This window comes from Venturia canescens, chromosome 8, assembly GCF_019457755.1.
Source record: "Venturia canescens isolate UGA chromosome 8, ASM1945775v1, whole genome shotgun sequence".
Lineage (NCBI taxonomy): Eukaryota > Metazoa > Arthropoda > Insecta > Hymenoptera > Ichneumonidae > Venturia > Venturia canescens.
The window spans coordinates 11,481,696-11,504,549 of NC_057428.1; the positions used below are offsets into that span (position 1 = coordinate 11,481,696).

Below are 22,854 nucleotides of genomic sequence, written 5' to 3' on the forward strand. Positions count from 1 at the left end.
CCACACTGTTTGTAAAAATATCGATATTGATCAGACCAAGGATGCCGGTGGATACGAGGTTCGTTTGACAAGGATACAGAATATCAGCCTCGAAAATCCTCCCACTTTTAAAGAATTCACCAAAATTGCCTTTTATAAAAAACAATTAACCACGATTTCGCGTTACATGAATGTAAAGTTCAAAACAATACTCCATTCGAAAAATGAATCGATGGGATTTGTTACCGCAGACGGGAAGGGCTATGGTTTATTAGAAGATTTGGTTACCGATCGAAGTGACATTTTAACTTGGTATGCGCCTTTAACAATCTTGGAAAATATATCGGGAAACTATCCAATCATTAATAGTGAAATGTTTGCAGTTACCCAGTATACCGGTTACCCCTCTCAATGGGAAAAAGTTATTTCAGCAATTGATTTCCCCTCGAGAATCGGGGTGTGTATCGTGGCGGTAATGAATGTAATTTTTCTGAAGTATGCTCTACGCCAATCGTTCATGATAGCAATTCTCAACACACTCAGAATGGTCTGCAATTCTTGTTTCACTAAACTCCCGACAAACGTGGGTCCAAGAATATATATCGCCTGTTTGTTGTTCTTTGTGGTAACGATCCAAGCTCTCTATCAGGGACAATTGTCAGCTTTGCTGGCAAAGCGAGTTCGGTATCCGAACATTAATAATGCAAAAGATTTGGACCAATCAAATCATGTTTTGTACGGACATTTCAGTGGTGACGCGGCGTTCTGCTCTAATCCAGCCTTCAAAGATCGTTTAGTTGACACAAATGAAGCGCTAATCTCATGCGCGAATTTTGTATCGAAAAACTCGTCGATCGTATGCGTGGGCTTGAGAGATTTTTTAATTTCCGATGCTCTCAAATTGAAACTTCACATGTCGAAATATCCGGTCGCCAGAAGTTTTACGAGTTTCCCAAATCGAATAAACTGGCCTTTGCAAGACAGATTTACTCGACATAATTTCCGTTACGTTGAGTCCGGTTTGTACGATTATCATCAACGGCTGACCTTTGCAAAGGCAACTCGTACTCTAGAGCTTCAAGAAAATGGCGACGCCGATCGGGTCTTAAAAATTTTGATGGTCGAAGACTTGGATTTCGCATTCGTGATTCTTGGGTTTGGGTTGGGCTGTTCGTTGTTGGCATTTCTGGTCGAGATAATTATTTGTAAACTAAAAAAATCGACACGAATCAAGCGTTGGACACGTCAAAAGAAACGTCCAAAGCGACCTCAAAACCGACATCAAAGTCGGCGTTTCTGCTGCGAAGCTCAATAATTTCGACAAAGGATACGGATTTTCAATCTCGATCGAAAGAAAATATTGTATTGCATGAAATATTTGTGTCCGCTTACACTTTTTCGACTACTTAAAAGTATAATACTAACCAAAAAATAATTGTAATCAAGAGTGTCGAAACACCCAATTCATAATTGAACGTTTGTTCAATTTCGAAAGGTCCGATGCAATGAAATGAAAATCTGCTTTATCTTATTGTACCGTTAAAAATTCAATATATGAAGTTTGCAACCCCAAAAAAAATAATATTTACGGTTTGAATTATCAATGTAAAAATCCTGCGATGAGCTAAATATACGAGGATATTCATGAATTTACATCGACGGTTAATTTCAAGTTATTGATATTTTGTGTTCATGTTCATTTTTTATAATGCCCTCAAAAGTTTGAGAATTTTATTTATTTTAGGAAAAGCTTTGGAGTTGTTTCGACTTCACGTGCTGGGAAAGATTTGTTGGAAAAATGTCGAAAAAAAATTGCCAGCCGAAACTTTCGTTCACATTTTATGGGAAAATTTCCTTTCCAAAAAATATGTGCAGAAAGTTATTGTACCAAACGGTGAGAACTTGTTGCAAAACCTCGATTGTCGGAATGTTAGCATTTTCAAAGTTTTGAAAAATGTTTTTTGTTGCCCATATGGTTTCCAAAGTTATGGAGGCGAACAAGAAAACTGGGATTTAAAAAAAGAATACTCGCCTCAAGAGTTTATCCATTTCGATGAGTTCGAGAATGTCAATGCATCTGTCCTCTTCGGGTATATGGAGGGCAAGCATTGAAATAGCATCTTCACAAAGCATGGACCAGCCTCGTATATCGGAAAGTTTGAGTGCGTGGACTTGGAGCGATTGATTGGGAACGCGAGCCCACTGATGAGGTTTCAAACACTGAACTTTCAGCCTCGGTGGAAATTGCGGTATAACATGGCGCTCGGAGTTCTGAAGTACAGCAGCTGAGAGTGGCAACGTCGTTGAAGTTCGTCCCAGCTCGATTTGGAGGATTTCTTTGCTCGTTGCTTCGACGAATATTGCAGGGAATAATTTAGTGTCGGGCTCCATCTTGAATTTGTGACTCGTTTCTTTGCCCTCGCATGTAAAAGACACCCAACCGGTAACCGTGTCGACGAAACAACCGACGAACATTCCTTGCGAGGCGCCCTTGCCTGATGCATCTTGAGTCACCTCGTTGTAAAGCTCGTCGGCACGAACCATGTAACAGCTTTGTCTGTCGACTCTGCAAAATTCGGGCAACATACAAATTAGAGATTTAAAAAATTGCTATTGGCATGCACGAAGTAAAAAAAAAACAATTGAATAAGCAAAGGAATTAAAAATGATTATTATTGAAAAAAAAGATGCAAGAAATGTAATTCGAAATCGTCAGTTCAGTAAATTTGTAGGGGTAGTAAAATGAAAGCAGAAAATAACACGAGCAGAGAAAAATTCTTGCTGGGATTTCTGTTAAAAAAAAAAAAATTAAGATAAATATCACCCAAATATCGAATTAATTGGAAGAATTAAAATCGTGGAGGGTATTTCAAAATTTGAAAAATGTCGACTTACTGCTCAACTGGACGATCGTAATCATCGACGATGATGACCGAAGCTTTTCGAACTCTAGATGGATTGAAGTCTTTCGTATGCTGGTGATACTGCGATGTGACCCAACCGACATAAACGTGAGTAGGATCCTGTCCTGGGAAGACTCTCACACCGTAAAAATATTCGTTCATCAGTTTGAGGCATTCGGGATCAAAAATCTCGTTGCCGATAGCTTCGACTCCACTTCCGGTAAGATTTACGGACATTGCTTTGGGCGCGTTTCGTTCAGGGACTTGCGGTGGCACTACTTTCAAATCCGTCTGCACAGATTCGTTAAATTTTTCAACGTTTTTTTTGTTTTGTTTTTCAATAAATAAGAAATTGCTGGTGCAATGAGTGGGAAAATCGACGAAAAAAATCTAGAATGAATAGAAAGCCACAAACCGTGGAGACTCGAACTTGAGCTGGTCTGGAGGAAAGTCTTCCAGGCATAGTTTTGTCGCTGTCCGAAACATCCGAGCGCATCGTTGGTTCAGGAGTTTTCGATTTGGCATCAGGAGATTTTGCTTTACGAGAGAAAAATCTGCAATGGTAAAAATGTCGAGTTATAACTGCAGCTAAAAAAATCAGTAATCGCAGCCTCGGATCACATTCCCAGGTATTTTGATGAGTCTAAAGTATCGAAATGATTCGTCGATGAATACTAAACTGATTTTCATGCGCGCGTTAACGAAAATACGAAAATTCATTAATATCGCAACTTACGGCACATCCTCCACCTCATTGCTAAGCTTGCTAACAAAACACAATTGCAGTAATTATTTTCAATCGAAAATATATTCAGATCCAGACTTTCAATTGTTTTATTTCTTCTTTATAATCATGCTAATTTATGGAAATTTTTTTTGTTTTTTTTTTCGCAATTTTACTCACCGAAAAGGTGAACGTCCCCGTTTCTTCTTGTCGTCCTTGACGTCACCGTTCATTTCCCCATAACCGTTCATCTCGGCTTCGCTCGTCGCGTTGTCGAGAGCGCCGGCATTCGATCCGTAAAGTGAGTTTTTACGGGGCGGTCTCGATGGTCGATTTCGCTGCATCGGCAACGGAGATTCTTTCATCATTTCAGCATCTTCAACCGCGTCCTCTGAATAGTTTCTCTGCAAACCTGGACATTTTGCAACAAATTTTTCTCATTTCTAAAATCATTTTTTTTCATTTAGAAATCAGTCTTTGACTCGTCATTTCACTTTATGCGAATTTTAACTCTCACGAGGCTCCGACAATCTCAACTTTTACCTTTTTAATTTCATTAATTTGCACAAAAATCAATGATTCCTGATAATTTATTTATTTCATATAATTAATGACTTCAAAGATTGATCAAAGAAATCTCGAGATCAAATTTTTTTCGAAGTGAAAAAATAATCCATTTTTCAACTGGTTTTTTTGTCATGGTACGGAGAAATGTTTTCCGCCTTGAAGGAAACTACGATTCAGTGGATTCGTAATTATGGAAAAAAGCTTTTTCTTCATACCTCGGTCGAAAGTACGCACTTTCGGCCCCGATTTCAGGGCCGAAAGTTCAACATTCCTGCATTGGTAAAAAAAAAACACGCTCGCTGTGACAGCGGGAGCAAAAATTTTTCTCTGCACACCTTAGTCGAAAGATAACATTTCTGCGCTGTCAAAACTGCATGCGCTTCATTTGTCTCGGCGGGAGCAAAAACTTTTTTCTGCATTCCGAAAGGTTTGACGTAATTATTTTTTTGACTTTTGACGTTTGACGTTTGAACAGATATTGCTTACGTGTTTTTTGAAAGGTTGTGTCTAGTCATCTGCAAACCGTACGAATAAGATTATGTTATTCATTCGGAAATATGTTATGGAAATGCCATATTATTTTCAAGCACTATTATCAAAACAGTACAAATCCGAACGAATAACATACATTTATCCTTCCAGATAAAATCAATGTGAAAGCCAAAAATAAAGTGACCAGCAGGCTGATAAAATGAATATAGTCGTTCGGAATAATGATTTATTTTCAGCTTCATAGGAATGCAAATATTCATATTAATTATCTTTGCTAATATCTTGTTTTTTTGATGCCTGCCCCCCCGACCAGCAGCACTCGCTTCGCTCGTGCAGCAAATGTCGGGGGCAGGCATCAAAACATCTTCTATCGATAGTTGCGTATTTCGGAAGAAACGTACTTTCGACCGGCTATGAAGAAAAATAGTATACACCATACGGGCAGAAGTTTGATAGCCCTGAACTGCGCGTCAAATGCCCTCGGCTTCGCCTCGGGCATTGTGACGCGCAGTGCAGGAATATCAAACTTTCTGCCCTTGTGGTGTAATATACTATTGCCTCAACGCTTATAGAAGTGGAGACTAAAATCGTGGTAATTACCTTTAATATCGCTCATGCTGAATCCCGATTTCATGATTTGTTCCATATGAGCGGAAGGCGCAGTATGCTGGGACTGTTCGACCTGTTCAGCCATGAGCCTATTTTGGCGAATTTTGATTTCTTGCCACCGTCTCATTTTTTCATTTTCAGTAATAAAAGTAGATTGGCAAATGACTGGTAAGGACAATCGCAGGAATTCCCAATTGGCTTTTTCCATGGTTTCGAAAGTGTTGTGAGAGATTTTGAGGCACGGTGGAGTGTCGGAACCGGCTGGGATTCGAGCGACGTCGATTCGGGTGTCTGCCATGTCGTCGGTGTTCTCAAAAATCGGTTGGTCTTTCGTGTACCAAAAGGTAACGTGACGATTCATGTTGCTGGATAAGGACGGATGAAAAACAATGTTTAAGACACCTTCGAAGTGAAATTCCAAAAAGTTTTTGAAATATGAACAAATCGAGAAATAAGAAATAAATGAAATTCTTACACGCAAAAAGGCTCGTAGCCTTCCTGTAGACCGCAAGTTGTAAAGTACTGCAGAGTATTGACGTCTTGACCGAAAGTCAATTTAGCTTTTTGCCCGACACCGAGAGTGAACGCCGGGACGAAGCATTCGCCCTGGACATCAGCGAACGAAGTTTCTCCGCCGAGTGCATCCATGAGAAGTTCACCGTTCAGGGAAAAACCTGCATGCGATAATTAGTGAGTGCCTTGCCTCTATGCGAAATTCAATAAAACGAAAAAATCACGACGAGCCAACATCGAACGTTTACGGTTGACAAGAAAGTGACATTATTCTTTTCCATCGATTCTTCGTTTACGAAAATATTAAAATGTAAACATTCACGTTGGTCCGTCGCTTCATCGACGCGCGAGAAAGGAGGAAAAACAGTGAGTAAGCGTAAAACGACACGTAAAAACAGGCGGTTAACATTGTTTAACGAAAAGCCAAAAAGCTCAAGCACTATAAGGCGCAACAGTGGCGGCAAAAAGGTCACGATTTTCTCCAATTAGTCATAGATTAATGAGAGCTTCGTATTACGAGGATCTCAGCGTGAAAAAAGGATAAATAATAAAACAACGAAAAGAGTCCAGACGAATAGTTGGAATCGCGGATGAACTACGCGTGCGGCGGATAATTAGTGCCAAAGGAACAGAAAAATATGTTCGAAATTTGAGTAAAAAAAACGGATAATTGGAAAAGCATCAAAGTGTGCTCGATACTATTAATTTTAATTACGTTTTCATGAGCAAATTCTATGGGGAATTTTTTTTAATTAATTACTCTAAATACGATGTTAATAAGTCCAAGAAAATGATGTTACGACGATCACTAAATACGTTTTAATGAACAAACAGTGGAGGGCCACTCTTCGTTTAGTGATTAGAAGTATGTGAATTAGAAAGTATGTGTGAAAGCACCGACTGATATTTTATTTATTTTTTTTTCTTTTTTTTCTTTGTTCTTTATCATAATTATGCAACTGACAGTATAATACCGAGTAGAATACTGGATACCAAAATTCCAAATGTGACGAAAGCGTGTGATCCGGTCAGTCGAATCACAAGTAAGAGATGATTCTGTGAGCTGTATTTTGGTAAATTCGATTGTCTCGTGATTTTTGAAAATAAGACGAAAAAAAATAGCGAAAGCTCGGAAAGACGATAATCACATTGGAAGCGATCTTTTTACACTGAAAAGAGAGCAATGGTCGTTCTTCAATCCATCACTGCACGACAATATTCGTTATGCCATAACGATAATTTTTTACGACATGAAACATATGATTGGGAAAGAAGTTGTGGTGCAAGGAAATGTTGACGGAGCAAAAGTTCGTATCAACAATCGTGGGTCAGTGGCTCGATTTTAACATCGTTTTTTTCGCTTGCTTATACCGAGTGATGGAGAGCCTCGGGGTTCTGTAACATTCGCCTGAAGAGCGTTTGTGACTCGTTGAAATGAAACATTTTTATTCGTATATTCGTGAAGGAAATGAAGTGAAAATAAATGGCTACGCCGTGCTGATATCCAGTAGTCTATCTCGAACGATAATATATTAAATGTAGCTTTGATAAAAAGTTGGCAGCCGAGAAGCGTGTTTCGCTTAAATGATCCGTCTTACTAATTGTTCGGTCAATAAGATCCAGGAAAACCCCGACAACGTCTCCGACCTGCCATTGCTTGCCGAATGTTTCGGCCGTGCTCGAGTATACTTTTTCCTCCTTAAAATAAACATTTCAACAAATTCAGTAGTCGAATATCTACCGAATAATGCCCCATCACTTTCCCTTGTTATCGCGTCATTTTACTAATATTAATGATTTAAACAAAAAACAAAAAAATAATAATGTATTTCCGATAATTGCAACGGCGGAGAGGCATTTTCGTCGAGCACGAATTCATTCGTTTGTTCGATTCCCAAAAATTTCGTCGCACAGTGCACTTTTGGACGCGGACTACAACATCGACGTTAAAGTATCTAAACAATTAATCCACGGGTACGAAATAAAATGTCAAATAAATCAAATAAAAACGATTTAAAGAAAATATAAAATAAGCTTTTCATCACAAATAAAATAAGTGGTGAACCTTTCGATTGATCGATAGTTTTCGATATTCCAGTGACCTCGAGTTCAACATTAAAGCCACAGTCCCGAATGAAAACCTTTTTATTTTTTCATTCTTCAGGGATGGGATGCAATGAGAGAGAAATAAAGAAAAAATATAAACCCAAATCAACATAGAGTAACATAGAGCGAGACAGAGACAAGTATAGTTACTAAAAAAATAAAACGAAAAAATATCATCAAATCTTCGTGTCAGATACCAATTCATGATGCATACAGATATGTTTCATACAGCATGTCCCAGGTTCAATAGTCAAACTTTCAACTCGAATTTGAGACTGAATTTCGAGTCGTTAAATTTAACATCGTTACGTGACCGTAGGCCCCTGGATGAAAAATGTTTTTTGACAATTCCAAGAGTCACTCGCAAATTTCAATTTTTTCTTGCATCGCAGCGAAACGGTCATAGATAGAGCAAAAACGCATAAAACCAATATTGTAGGACATAAAATTCTCGAAAAAAAAGTTCGTGACGTTGTTCTTGTATCTCCAATATTTTAGCTCCAAAAGTCACCAGAAAACGACTCAATTTTCAAGGTTCACACGCGAGTTGACCTGCAGGTCTGTTTTCAACAAGTTTTCGGACCGGAACTATGGACAATAGAAAATCACGGTCAGGACCATTTTTGGAGAAAATTTTGTACTCTACGATATTGGTCCCATGAGGTTTTGCTCTATCTGAAAGCGTTCTCACAGAAAATCAGGTGAAACGCAAAAATCCCGTCAAATTTAATGATAAATAATAACTCATCGGCAGGAATCGATTGAAAAAAGACACCAGACTTTACGAATCGTTTTTCGGCGAAAAGATTGAAAGTATTGAATCGTATGGACACATATGTATGCACGCAGGGAACTTGTATCACTTATTGGGAAATAGGGCTCTTCTTACTGATCGTTCCGTCCGCGACGTCAATGAAACAGCCAACTATGTCGCCCACTTGATATTTGTGACCAAAAGACTCGCTGGTACCACCGTGTACTTTGGTCACCTGATATTTTATTACGATTAAAAGAATTTTCATGAAACGAAAGTACGATTACTTTTTAAGTCCATTAATTCTATCAAAATGTTTGCAGATTTTCAAACTACACGTGCTCAACTTTTAATATGCTCATCACTTTCGTGTATTTGTTTATAGCCGAGTCTGACAGTTGAATTTTTGAAATCCTTTCATGCCTCCTTGGTCCTGGTTGCACGGTTTATGTCAATTCTTCGTTACTGGTAAATTAATTAATTCGCTAACGAATCAACGTCGGCTTTTTAGAACCAAGCGATCGATCAGTTCTTGGGAATTCTCCGATTCTCAGCATTATGCATCGAATCAATTTTTTCAAAGTCGAACGAAGCTAGCTAGGCTCATGTGCACTTATTGGTGTTTCAATTTTCAAATCACATTACTTTAGACTACACTGTGCATTCATCATTCGAATAACAATCACGTTGACCTTTGACTTTGAGAAACTTGGGGATTATCTCATCGATCCATTTTCATGAGTCGAAAAAATTTTCGGAATTGAAACACCTTTATGCACATGAATATTATAAATGTGGACAAATTAAATTATTATTCGAAACTTTTTACTTAATTGTACTCAAAATATGTTTTCATTTACAATTTTTCTCACCTTTATTTGTATAAATAAACTGTTAATTTGTAAAAATGTAAAAACCGAATTCATGGAAATACAGATGAATCTGGTAATTGAATTTCACAAAATTTTACGAATTAACTTAAGTTTTATCACAATAAATGTAGAAAAGTAAACGAAAATATGGAAAAATTATAAATGAAAAGAACTGAAAATGTCCACAATGAAATAATGAAGCTTGAAATTAGCGAAGCTGGATTGACCTACATTGTAACCGTCGAAAGCCCAGGTATTTTCATCACTTCCTAACATGCATCCGGGCGAGCAGTCAGCCTTGGCCCAACCGACTCTCATGGGACCAGCAGTTAATACTTCAAACTCGAAATACCATTTTCCACTGCTGACTCCATAGTGCTTTTCAACTCTGTACGTTCTGAAGGACAATTGTCTCATTCTGCTGGCCTCGAGTAGCAGAGCTGCAATTGAATTTTTTTCAAAACACATAAATTATTAAGAAATCGTGATAAGAAAGAAAAATGATGAGAAAATTCAGTTGGATGTTTATGAGGAATCCACTTTATAAATAAATCTATGGTAAGAACTTCGGAAAATCGTATTTGAAGCAATAATAATTAATATTATTTTGATATGTTCATTGATCCTAAACCGAACAGCAAAATTTTTGTGTCTTGGAAATTAAAACACGATATTTCTTCAATTAAATGTTTTCGTAAATGTTTCGGTTTGCAAAAAAACAAATCGTGCAAACCAAAGGGAGTTTTGTACTGCACTGCACGATTTTTATTATTAATTTTTAAAATGCTCTTATGAATCTAATTAGTTATCTGACAAAATATTAGAATTTAATTTCGAGAAGATATTTTGAGGTGAATGCTTCGTCTTCGACTGTCAGTGCCAGAAAACATTGAGTTTCCTCATAAAAGTTGTACTCAGAACTGTAAAAACTTCTGCAGCTTGAGCTCGATAATAACATACAATAAGTGCAATCAACCAAAATTCCCAAAGGAAAAAAATAGAAATTGTAATAATGATTGATAAATACTAGAAAAAGACTAAAGGTAGCTAAAATAGTGTCGAAATATTGTTCACTCAAGCAACCGAATACTTTCGTTGAAATAATTTTTGTTCCGACAAGTAAGAGGTAAAAAAACCTCGAAAAATGAAGATTCACCTTCGTGTTGTTCGCCAGTTGGAGAGTCGAGCATGTAGCCATAAACGAGGAGAGTTCTGACAGTTTCACTGGCAGTATCTCTGTTGGCTTTCTTGATGGCTTCGTCGACTTTGGGATAGGGTACGAGATGAGGGCTCCTCCGCATTTCAGAGTCCTCGTTCAGACCGTAAGTCCATCCCTGGCTAATGCGTTCCTTGGCCCACAGGTTGTGAGTGTTTTCGGCCAGCTGATCGACCAATTCTTCCATTTTAATGGTGAGAGTAATGGCGCTAAGATCTAGAGGAGCGGGTTTGTAACCGCTGCTCTGTAGAAACGGCTCGTTCGGTAGTCTGAGGGTTTTTATTCTCGAGGGTGGTTTGTCCATCGTAATGTAATAGCCAAGAGCCAAGATAGTTTTGAGTGTTTGGACCGCGAGCTGTGTGTCGTAGCGTTTTTCGGCAGCCGGCAATCGCTCGAACTGCACTATGCACGGATGAATTTTTTGCAAATCGTCTCTTTGCTCGCCGTAAATCCAGCCCGCCTCGATCTTGTTCATCGCCCACATTTCGTGGATGTTCTCCGCTAACTTGTCTCGTATTTGTTCGACGTACGCCGGTAAATTCACCATCGACGTGTCCACCGGTGCTGGAACAAACGCTGTGTCGTCCTCTACCGACCAAGGACCAGCCAACACCACTTTATTCATGTTGCCGAAATAAAAACAAGGATCCAACGATAGTATCTGCTGAGGCAAAAGGCTCTCGACTAACGGCGAAAATTCTTCGGGTGGCTGAAATTTCAGTCGTCCGTGATCTCCTCCCAAGAGAAACCGACACGATAATTTGGATGAACAACTTATCACGGGGAAAAACATTCCGTCCAGATTGAAGTTTCGAAATGAACCTGTGCACACGAGAAATCAATTCAATTATTCAATTCAACTTTTGAGTCCGCATTGTCATCTTTTGGTGATATAAAAATCCACGTTTCGCTCAACTTTTTTTCGATTTTCAAAAGGCTCAAAGATTTTTGGCCAATGTTGAAATACAGAAAATTCGTTTCAATTTTTTTGTCTCTTTCGTTGATCGATATTTTTCCATTGTCGAATTCCTTTTTTTGGACGAGACTTCTTACCTGATATGTGAGCACCGTTGAATGCAAAAGTTATGATCGGAACTGTGAGATCGAGAGCACATCCGATAACGTCACCCTTCCTGATGTAAGGCTCGGTCGCGTCGTGCATAACTTGAGTTTTTCTTCCTCCGGTCCAGAGATAAGCACCGTCGAAACCGAACGAATATAAATCGTCACCGACTCCGTTCCCACCCCATTTTTCACCTCCACCTGGATAAGGAACGTATCTGTGAACAAAAACATGATTAAATATCGAATTAGTAGAAAATAAAGACTTTTTAGGCTCGAGCTTTTTTATTACTGTTCAAGAGCATCGGAAGAATTGTGTTTCATAAATAACCAAGAAATTTTGGTGAAGAAAAGCCAAATTCAATTTCAAACTATTACTTTTGAAAGACAATCGAATTCGAATCTACTAGAAACGAGATTTTTTTCGAAGATTGAAATATTTTGACGTATCAAACGAAATGTCTTCGTTCGGTACCAACATTCCGAACATAATCGACAAGCTTCTTTACACTGAAACCAAACTTTATTGGAAACTTGAAACAGTTTGTAGAGTGAGTGAACGAAAACATTTGTTGAATATTTTCAATAAATTATTGCAAGATTTCGAGAAAAATTCGATTTCAGCACACGAAATGACGATCGAATTTATCCTGACCGAAAGATTCACAATCTTGTAGTCATAATCCCAAATTTTCCGAACATTTTATAGCTCGGAAATAATGGAAAATAATAATTAAATTTCACGTATGCATATACACATGTGACTCACTACGAGATTTTATCCCGCCGAGTCAGCCGCGTACGTGCGGCCAACGACTACGAAGCGTACACATGCACTCGTGGTATGTTCGTGATAATACATTTTTGATGTATGCACGCGATAATATCCTGACGGAGCTTTCATGTGAAGAACGCTTATGGAATCGAGCATTCGTTCCAGGGAGCAATATTTTTGCCAGAATTCAAACAATTTTATTCAATCCAAATTATCAAGGTTAATTATTTTTGAAGGCAATATTCAGATTTTGAATATTCATTCAAATTAAGGAGGGTGGCTACCGACGATACAATGTTGCCATGCTAAACCATGTTAAATAGATTAAAAATTTCAAAATGATAAGAATTTAATAAAATTTGGTGAACATATTCTTTAGGGCCAAATTTGACAGTACAAATTTTTTAAGATTTTTCTTCTGTACAGTTATCGAGTAATTAATCACTAAAGTTCAAGTGTATAAGCATAGCGTTTCCATATATATAGGTATACATTCCGGGCATAAGAAATCTGCTTTAATCCGTAATTACTCGATAACTAAGCAAAAGAAAATTTTGAAAAAAATTGTGTCTTCGCACTTGATGTTGAAGAACATTATCACCAAATTTGATCAATTTCTTATCAATTTGACGAACGTAGCCACCCTCCTTAATGCTTTAATCATTCTTGACCGTTGGGATCGTAAATCCTCCAAATGGTATTTTTCTAGCGTAGAAAAAAGCCCTGATAATCAAAAATTCCACAAACTTCACTAAAATTTGTATTCAGAACGGAAATAATGATTGGCACATTTATTTTTTCAAATCCAAGAGCGAAGTGGGTTTCGATTACGTTTTGGCGACAATCACTCGAGATGTTTACGGTAGCGACTGATATCGTCTCGCTTCCCGTGATACAAAGAAGCTCTGCATATTAAACAAAATGTTAATCGACTTTCATTACTTCTCGTTCACATTTTTATTCATGAGACAATGTTTTTAGATGCCCAACGAATTTCTCGTATACCAATTTGAATGATTTTAAAAAATCGTGGACAAAATTCGACATTTTTGAGTTTCGGGAAAAATCTGCGAACGTTCTAAGGAAAAGAAAATTCTCCGAAACTCTAAAACATGGTGGGTTCTCTTGATTCGAATGAAAAGGCAGCAGAAACGTGACGGAATTTCATTGTCAAATGCTCACAGGTTAACAGGATATTGAATAAAGATCGAAAAAATATGAATTTTATGTATTTCAATAACATCTTCGATTCAATAAGTAAAAAAGTCATAAACCTGTTGCACAGATTGCTTTTTTCAAAGATCATCATAAAAAATGAGGCTCCACAAAGTTTGAAAAACGACAGAATATTTAAAAATTTTAGTGAAATTACCAAGTTTTGTAACTCCGTTCGACTGGGCAAAGAATTTTTCTTTCTTTCTTGCAAAGAATTCGTTCCTGATACGTTGCCAAGCATTTGTGCTCGAAGCTGATAGAGGAGCAACAATTTCATGAGTCTCGTATGACGCTTACTTCGTTAATTTCTTATCAGCTTGAAATTAGAAGATCAAGTGAGTGTTGCATCGTCGAAGGATTTGTATACTCACACAGCTTTACCAAGAAGCCCCCCCGTGTAATCCGAGCTGGAAGGCACACGCTGCAGATTTGCTCGCCGTGGAGAACGAGTCGCGGAGGGATTTCCACGCTGGCTAATTTTGACATCCGGAGCTGCTTGGCGATGATATTAATGCGCATATCTCGCCGGGAGCTAACTCGGTGTCTCTCCCAAGCCAGGTGGAAAGTCCAAATCTCTTGCGTTAGCAAAAAAATGGGACACCGAAACGATTTTGGGAGGCTCAGAAAGAAGCAAAAACTCGAAGAAAAACAACAGGATTTCGCGTCAGTAGAAACGGACACCCCAACGCTAGCATAAAAGCTTCGAGTATCTTCCATTCTGAACCCCCACCACGAAGTGGGGAGATCGGAAGAAGGTTCCGCCGAGATGACGAACGTTCATCATTCGCGTCGTGGCCCCCGGTGTCTAACCATCGAAACAAATGGAAGCTGTGATTTCCCGGTATATTGCACTCCGCGAGTGTCCATCGTGCCAACGAAAAGTTGAAGAGTGTCCTTCGTTGAAAAACTGTTTACTAAAGGCCGCCCAGGATCGATTCCAAAAAAGTCTTCCTTCCTGGTGTCCTCTGTGCGAGCACCCCGAGCCTGCCGATTCTCAGCTCTCGTGCTACGAAATCTTCGAAGCCAAGTTGCGAGCCTACGAAAACGTGCCGCTCGGAGTTTCCCAGCACCTCGGAATGTCCGAGAGGATCGGCGGTTTCAAGTGGTACAGCTCGAAGTCTGGAATCGTTTTACTCAAGACTGGAAACAACGTCACAGAAAGTAAGTTACCGGCGTCGAACACCAGCTCCGAGTCGGAGCCCGCGAGCTCCACGTGGGTGGCGGATCGTCGGATTGGACGGGCTCCCACGGAAGAGCGGGAGCCCGAGCTTCGTTCCACGATCTCTGTCAGCGGATCAGATTCCAGGAAGTTTGGACTTCGAGATAGTCCATCGACGACTCCCTCTTCGTCGGGAGTCGTCGAAGAGGAACTCGCGAGTTCCTCTTCGAGCATTCCAATGGCGGACGTCGTTGATAGAAAACTGTGCCTGCGTCTTCGTCTGGGTGAGGAAAATCCGGAGAATTATTTTCCCCGGCAGGAAAATAGCGCACCTGCCACTGGACCATCCCGGCAAGAACGTCGCTGGAGAAGAAAAAGATTCAAGATCACTTTGCCGAAAACGCTCACTGTACAATCACGCGTCGTAGACGCAGAGGTTTTGGAGCCTCCGCACCCGAGTGACGCGACTCGCGACGAGGAGCACGACCGCGGGACAAACTCCTCCTTCTCCGCTGGACACCAGCAACGCTGTGCTGAGTTCGCCAAAATCGTGGCTGCCTTGGTCAAAGTATTCGGCGATTGCGATCCTGCCAAACTCGGCGAGGTCGTTACTGTCCTCGCCAATATGATGATGGAATGATTGAAGGAATCAAACAACGTTCGCCGTCGGTTACACTGGTACGTACGGTCCTTTAATATCAAGCACTAAATGACACTGAAGTTCGCGACGTTGGATTTCAACGAAATGAAGGAAAAACATTTTTGTAATTTTCCAATTTTTCATTTCACGAATTATTCGTGCGTGGTTTGAAAGACTAAGAACAATTTGTTTTTTCGTTCGTTTCGTTGGACTCCGACGTTACTAAATTCAGCGTCGTGTCACTAATCGTTCCAGAGATTAAAAACTTCGTCGATTGTTATCAAAATAACTGTGAAATTTCTACATTCATCGATCAACGAAATCCCACCATTTTATTTCGATCTCACCAATCAAAAAGACTCAGCCTCTTATTATTAATTTTTTCAATTTTTTTCTGAATCAGTTATTTGATAATTATCACAAGGAAATTGAACGGTTCAAGAAAATATTGCATAATCACTGACAATGAGACAAAAGGCTATAAGGTACGAGTCAGATTCTTCGCTATCTCATAACTCAAAATTATTTAATCGTTCGTCGCTTAATTATTAATAAAATTGTTATTTATTTTTCAGATATCTACATGCGACAGGAAAGTGACTTGACGATTCTTATCTGGTCGGATCAATTGGTCGAGGGAAACGATGTCTGCGGGCAAACGTGCTCACTTCATGGGGTGTTCGTGCCGTTGCCACACGACTTGTGATTAAGTGCACGATTACTGTAGTTGGTTCATTTTTCAATTATATTTTACTAACCGTTCGTCGAGTATTTCTACAATCACGTTATAATCTTTTTTGCTTCCAAATAATTGCAAAAACGACAAAAATTCTTTGCTTTGGTTTCAAAAAAGAATGAAAATTGAAAAAATTTTACGACTTTGAAAAAATACTTCTTCTACTCTTTTCATTCAATCGAATGTTTTTCCATCGTTCCGAGAGCGATTTTAAGAGTAGAGAAAAAAACTTTAAATTCATTTTATTTTGTTACGTAAATATGTAAAGTTGACGACAGAAGAAATGTTAAAAAACGAATGTTGATTGAAAATAAAATTAAGCTTACCCCGTTGTATTGGCCCATCCGATTCTCAAATGTGGCATCATGTGAGTCGTTCGTTCAATATGATCGACCGTCACTTCGAAGTACCATTTCTGATAAACGGCCGAACCTTCGACTCGCCCTACGAATATGTTCGGTCTCACACTGGCAACGTGGTCGACAAGTTGAGTCTGTAGCAATAAATTTTTTCCTGGCAGTAAGAAATCGCAAATGTTGTTTTGTGAAGATCTGACAGCGACTCCATTACCGACGCACAACGAGCACAAGACGTCAAGGACTTTTGGATCTCTTCCGTGTTTCTCGAGAAGAGAAATGATCACTTTTATATGCTCGTCCTAGAAATTTAAATTTCGTATTTTATCATTCCGAACGAAGACAGTTTAATCATTGAAAAATGAAAAATTTCGAAAATCTGTAGAAGTCATCTCAGGCAATTATTTCATCTGAAAAATAATAGAAATGTTTCCAAAATCTCGGCCTCTGGAGATTTGAAAAATTTATTCCATTAACGCTCCACCGAATCGGGAGAAAGGTTATCGGGGGAAACAATATTCGTCAAACGCGAAATCGACTTATTTTTTTAAATTAAAACAAAATAATTGTTATCGATTGATCTAAAGAAAAAAAATTTATTGAATTTTTTTTTAATTTCCTATGAACAGAAAAAATTATTTCCGGAATGAAATCTGAGAATATCGAACATCGTTGATGAAAACATGTTGAAGTTGGAGAAAGATGTTTGACGATATTGTGACCAAAGTATGCTCCCACGAGGTCGTGGAATTTGGTGATTGAAATAGCTTTATGAGAAAGGGAGACACTGATTTTCTCGAGAGACTCCAATTGGTCTGCACTGACATGAAAACAACAAATGAAATCCTGATTTCTCTTGAGAAACGTAGAAAAAGTGTAAAAATTATAATAAACATTAAAACGGTGAATATTTTGTAAGAAATTTTGTAAAAATTTCGAGATCAAGAAAATCATTCGTCGATTTTGAAGGCTGATAAGTATTTTGGTTACCCTCATCATATTCAGGGCTTCTGGTGAGTCAATGAGAACGCAATGGAGTACATCCAGCATTCCTGTTCCTTCGCTCGAGGCTTGTGATCCCAATCTACTGAAGAGCCAATTCAATCGATTGCTATTCGCAAATTGGGCACAATTCGTGTGATTTCCTTTGATGATAGCTGCTAGAAGTTGATAGAGATAGCCAGAAATTTGATCCCATGCTTGACCACTCTCGTCACCTGACAACGCGACGAGAAAGCCTTGCGATGTTATCACATTTATTTTGTCAATAGCTTCCAGTATCAAATTTAATATGCCCTCCTCTTGAAACAGATCTTGGCGGTTCCGGAGAGCCCGAAGCTTATTCTGTTTCTCCTCGTGTTCTGAAATCATTTGAAACCGGATATCAGTACTCGAAGCTAAATGTTAAAAAATTGAACCGAAAAAAGTCTTTTTCCCGATGAATTTTCGAAGTTTAGTTTTTTTTTTAATCAAAAAAGATAATTCTCTAATAATTAAGTGATCTTTCCTTACAAAATAAGTACAAAATGAATTTTGTTGACTTCTGAGGACTCATTCAATTTTTTTTGAAATTATCTTTTACGAACATCAAAAATTGAGTATTTCCAATGAAACGTGTTCGAAATTCAAAATTTCATGTCAATGTTTTTGTGGCTTTTTAAGGGAATAAGAAAGCAGGAAAAAATCTACCGACGTTTGTGTCCAGTTGGAGAAAAACCAATGTCGATTTCATTTCATCGTGAAGTTACAAAATATTTAATCACTGAAACCCTTAACGAAAAGCCTTTAAAAAAATTGAATGGATAATTTTTATTGAATAGATGAATTGACTTATTGATAAATATTTACCTATGTTTTCCTCCGGCTGTGCAAAATAATTAATCAAATCCTCAAGACACATGACCATCTCATTAAGATTAACATTTTGAAAAAACATGGAGGCTCTCCGATCGATCTGCAGTGTTTCTAGGCCTCTAAAAAAATTCATGAATTTATTTTACTCATCGGATATTGTTGATGGATTCTCTGTGGCTAACGATAATCACAGAGAAATTTTTTTGCCGATACCTACGTGATAAATTGAGTGAATAAACTGCTACATTTTCTAATGACTCTCGCGGTTCGAGATTCCTCCTCCTGGGAGCGCGAAAAATCGAGACCGTCGTCCATTTTTCCTTCCTCGTGGAGAACCGCCTGTTTCTCCTCTACTTTACCTACACCTTTTTTCTTAGTTTCGTACGACTGTAATATAAACACGAAATTTTAAATGGTTTATCATTTTTACTCGTTCTGGACTCGACGACGAAGAGAAAAGTCTTGAAAATACAATGACCTTGTACGAGACCCAGAGGCACGTTGCGCAATGCTGCATTATGACTGTCGAATCGCCATATTTGATTATCGGTTTACCAATTACTTCGAGATCCTTGTCATCGATTTTTTGATCATTTTTTTGTGCTGTTTTTAGATCGTTCTTCTCCTGCCGAAGCCAGAAGGTCGAGATCTCAGTCGTTGCTTCGTTTCTGAAAAATTCATTGATTCATCCATTTTAATGATTCATTATTTGTGCCATTAATCCGAAAATTTTCATCGAATTCAAATAATTTTCAAAGTATCACTGTCAATCGTATCAATCTATCTGTCAGTGAGATTTTTCCTCTCACTTCAACAAACGCAAGCAAATATTGATCCATGTTTACTTGAGGAGAATAATACTCACCTGTCGACCAGGTGAAGTTCGTTATTTTCTTTCACGCCAAGATAACGACCTGTTGTGAGGTGCCTTATTCTCATCGGATGTAGCCAATTTATGAAACCGCCTGCCCATTTCGTCCTCGCTAATTCAAGTCGCCAAAGAGATCTCGCTTGGCTCATAACGCTCCCTCCTTCGTATACGACCATGCTACGATTCGCAAATATTTGTCAAAAATACAATTCATTTTTACAATCAATGAAAAATCAGATCCCAACGTTTTAAAAGACATTTCTAACATTTAAATCGAAATCATTTTTTTAGAAGGTTGAAAAAGCCAGCAGGAAACCATTTTTCTAACTAGAAACTTTTTTCTTACTTCTCTAAGCATTCACACGTTTTAAAGGGTTTTTGTAAAAACAATTCCACCGATTGTGTGATTTGCAGTTGACTTACTTTTGTTCCGGTGACGTATTCCACGAGGGTGGTATAGTGAGACACTCATCGCCCCCGTGAAAGAATCTCAAAACGTCACCACCAAAAACGTAGCCGACGTATTTCATTCGACTTATTCCAGTTCCATAGGGTTGGACAGACCAATGGGTCACGTGAAATGAGGCGTTGACGACTGACAAATCATTTTCTTTCGTCGTGTGCTGAAAATCAGGGAAATCAATGTATTCAAACATCCAAGTTTTCATATCAATCCTCCAAATTAAAATGAATACGAAATCGATTTAAGTAGAGAAGCCAAAAAAGCGAAAAATTTGGAAACCTTTTTCTTTACAAACTTTTATTTTTGTGGATAAAAGAGTAGATTACCAAATATCTTTCGGTGGCAACAGACACGAGGATGAGGTCGTCACCGACTCGAACTTTTTCACCTTCCGATCTCTGTTTCGATGCCGGATGTACGGTCCACCAACAAGCCTCTCCTGTTATTTATTAAAAATAAAATAAAAAGTTATGAGAAACGAGAATTTTTGTAAATCATTCATTTAGCTTGATGACGATACATTTTTTTGTTTAACAGCTGAAAATATCATACCTATTGATTGCTGTTGGAGACCGACGTCAAATGCCAGCTTGTCGTTGGAAGAACTCGTGGATAAACATGCTAAATACTGGAATAAACGATGATTTCGTTATTCGAATCGAAATTTCGAAAATCGAAAATACTTTTTTTCTATTTTCCGGTAAACGGTTCGATGATTCTTTCAATTTACCATGTCACTGTTGAGATGCCTCAGAAGAATGGCATTGCCGTAGAGCAGCGTTCTGTGACCAGAGCCTGTTCCTTTACCCTAAAATTCAAACGATTTTAAAATTTGCCTCGAAGAGTATCAAAGAGAAAAAGTCTTGAATTTCTTCCAAATTTTCAACGATATTTCATCAAGATTTATATTCATCCTATTAACAATTTCTACTCTTCAATTACGAATGATTTTCTGGCAATTTTATGTTTAAATAATGAAATACTACCAAAATGTGTACATATTACCATTAAATTTCGCTACAATTACCGAGTCGACAGATTTGCCCAGTTTACACATTCTTTTGAGTATGAATCACAACGTTAAAAAATACGATTTTCCCTTAATTGGAAAAATGCTCAGAGAGTCAAATAATCACGACGATATTATCGTGATATCTCATTAGTTTTTATCGATAAGAGAAGGCCATAATTACAAATGATTAATTTGTTACAGTCATCGATGCACAAGTGCTCATTAGCTTTCTCCCATCCGTTATTTAAGCGTGAGTAGAACAAAACAATTTGCAGGATTCGTAGGAAGTATCAGGAGATTTCAAGAAATATATTTTATTTTATTTTTTTTATTTTTTGGGCCAGAGATCCAATTTCTCATAGTTTCGACGAATGATCGAATTTCTTTATAATTTTTCATGGATAGGAAAATTCATTGTGACACTTGGATAATTTCAAGAAATTTCAGTGTCATTTCAAGTTTCACTTATGAAAATCAAAATAAGAACAGTGATAAGGACCTCGAGACCAATAAAACGGACACTAAAACTTCGATATCAGGATATGGACGAGATTTTAATGATTAAGGGACTTTTTCCAGAAACTCCCGCAAGCTTGAAAGTGTGTAATGCTACAACCAGCGATATTGAGCTTTACGTCAGGAATTGGGGTATTATTATTGTGCGAAATTCATTGCTTCCGGGCAACAATTGAGAGTATAGAAAAATCAGTAAAATTGTCGCTCTCGAAGCTGGTCTCAGAGTCCTCCGTCAAGTTGCTCGTTTCGGAGGTTGAAAAACTCTGTTTTCTTACGAAACAGATTCATTGTATGAATTGGTTCTCCAGGCTCGAATATTGACGAGCGAAGCACGAGGTTTGAAGGAAAAGGGGACTCGCAGCATCGAAGCACATCCAGCTAAGCGATTGGTGCATAACAAAAGTACTTACTAAGGTTGCTTGCTCCTGGAAATGAAAAAAAGAAGGATACAAATTTGAAAACGAATTAATGACGGATCGTGGACATTGGTAATAACAGACATAAGGATTAAATTTGTTACAAACGACAGTGTGCAATTGTAAAAGTGTTGGTGCCTTTTCGAAAAACAGACACTGTCAAATGAGCGAGAACGTTGGGCTCGTGAAGGGGGCAAAGGATTCTTGTATCACATTTCGTGACGTCTCGTTGACGTATTCGCAGTTACGGAACGGGGACATGCAACGTTCTGGATGGGGAGAATAAACGATGCATTCAGAAGAGCCTTCGCTCGTGTAATGACCTTCGCGTGTCAATTTTTTCGATAATTTCCCAGTGTTTTTTTCCTCTCGTTAAACCTCATCGAAAATTGGCCAATGTATTCAGTTAAATTGCATTTTCTAAGTGCATCAATTGACTAGAAACTAAAACTTGGTTTATGCTGGAGAAAATTCGGGTCGTTTGAGGAGTCAGACTCGGGACAGACATAGAGCGAGTATTTTAATCACGTTCATCCGACAACAAGAGGAAACAAAGATTTATGGCCGACTCCTATTTGCTAGAATTGCTTGAAACAATTATTGTTTCAAATACTGCCCTCAAGACGGATTCTTTCTTCGTGACACTCCAAAATTCATTGTTTATGTTTTATATTTTCATGTACTCTGAATTGAATGTCACTAATCGTTACTCTTCAGGTGCAGAATTTTTTTTTTCTTTTTTTTTTTTGCCATTTCTATAGTCCAATGTTACTTTACCGTCTCTGAACCAGCTGCCGTGACCAATTCCTGCAAAGCCCTCACTGATAAAGCCTGCTCTATCACGAAGACACACTGTGAAAGGTCTGGAGGTATGTTCTGCAAATAGGCATTAAAAGATTATCAAAAATTTACATTTTTTTCATCTAAAAGATTCGATACTAATACGTCGCTGTGTAAAGAATGAACAGTTTTAATCGGGCAAATTTGCAACGAAAAAATTTATTCAACATTTTGACTCAGCGATCTTCGAATTTCTTTTTTTTA

At 38.2% G+C, this 22,854-nt stretch overlaps 1 protein-coding gene across 21 annotated transcripts in view; it reads right to left on the minus strand.

The window, feature by feature from the left end:
* RyR (Ryanodine receptor) overlaps positions 1-22,854 on the minus strand; it is a 57,610-nt gene that overhangs the window by 24,163 nt on the left and 10,593 nt on the right. For 8 of the 21 annotated variants that reach the window (XM_043427412.1, XM_043427420.1, XM_043427427.1 and 5 more), the window contains 23 exons: positions 22,588-22,686; positions 21,805-21,819; positions 20,597-20,674; positions 20,419-20,494; positions 20,193-20,305; positions 19,827-20,026; positions 19,398-19,580; positions 19,011-19,200; positions 18,750-18,919; positions 18,527-18,651; positions 17,669-18,039; positions 16,649-16,980; positions 11,789-12,015; positions 10,676-11,557; positions 9,751-9,959; positions 7,386-7,485; positions 5,750-5,948; positions 5,266-5,639; positions 3,787-4,018; positions 3,619-3,648; positions 3,298-3,436; positions 2,875-3,173; positions 2,012-2,545 (listed from right to left, as the gene is read on the minus strand). In XM_043427412.1, the coding sequence (XP_043283347.1) occupies positions 2,012-2,545; positions 2,875-3,173; positions 3,298-3,436; positions 3,619-3,648; positions 3,787-4,018; positions 5,266-5,639; positions 5,750-5,948; positions 7,386-7,485; positions 9,751-9,959; positions 10,676-11,557; positions 11,789-12,015; positions 16,649-16,980; positions 17,669-18,039; positions 18,527-18,651; positions 18,750-18,919; positions 19,011-19,200; positions 19,398-19,580; positions 19,827-20,026; positions 20,193-20,305; positions 20,419-20,494; positions 20,597-20,674; positions 21,805-21,819; positions 22,588-22,686 (5,177 nt within the window). Of the gene's footprint in view, positions 1-2,011; positions 2,546-2,874; positions 3,174-3,297; positions 3,437-3,618; positions 3,649-3,786; positions 4,019-5,265; positions 5,640-5,749; positions 5,949-7,385; positions 7,486-8,782; positions 8,883-9,750; positions 9,960-10,675; positions 11,558-11,788; positions 12,016-16,648; positions 16,981-17,668; positions 18,040-18,526; positions 18,652-18,749; positions 18,920-19,010; positions 19,201-19,397; positions 19,581-19,826; positions 20,027-20,192; positions 20,306-20,418; positions 20,495-20,596; positions 20,675-21,804; positions 21,820-22,587; positions 22,687-22,854 lie in introns of all 21 variants that reach the window. The other 13 variants (XM_043427429.1, XM_043427434.1, XM_043427419.1 and 10 more) reach the window with 7 other exon arrangements.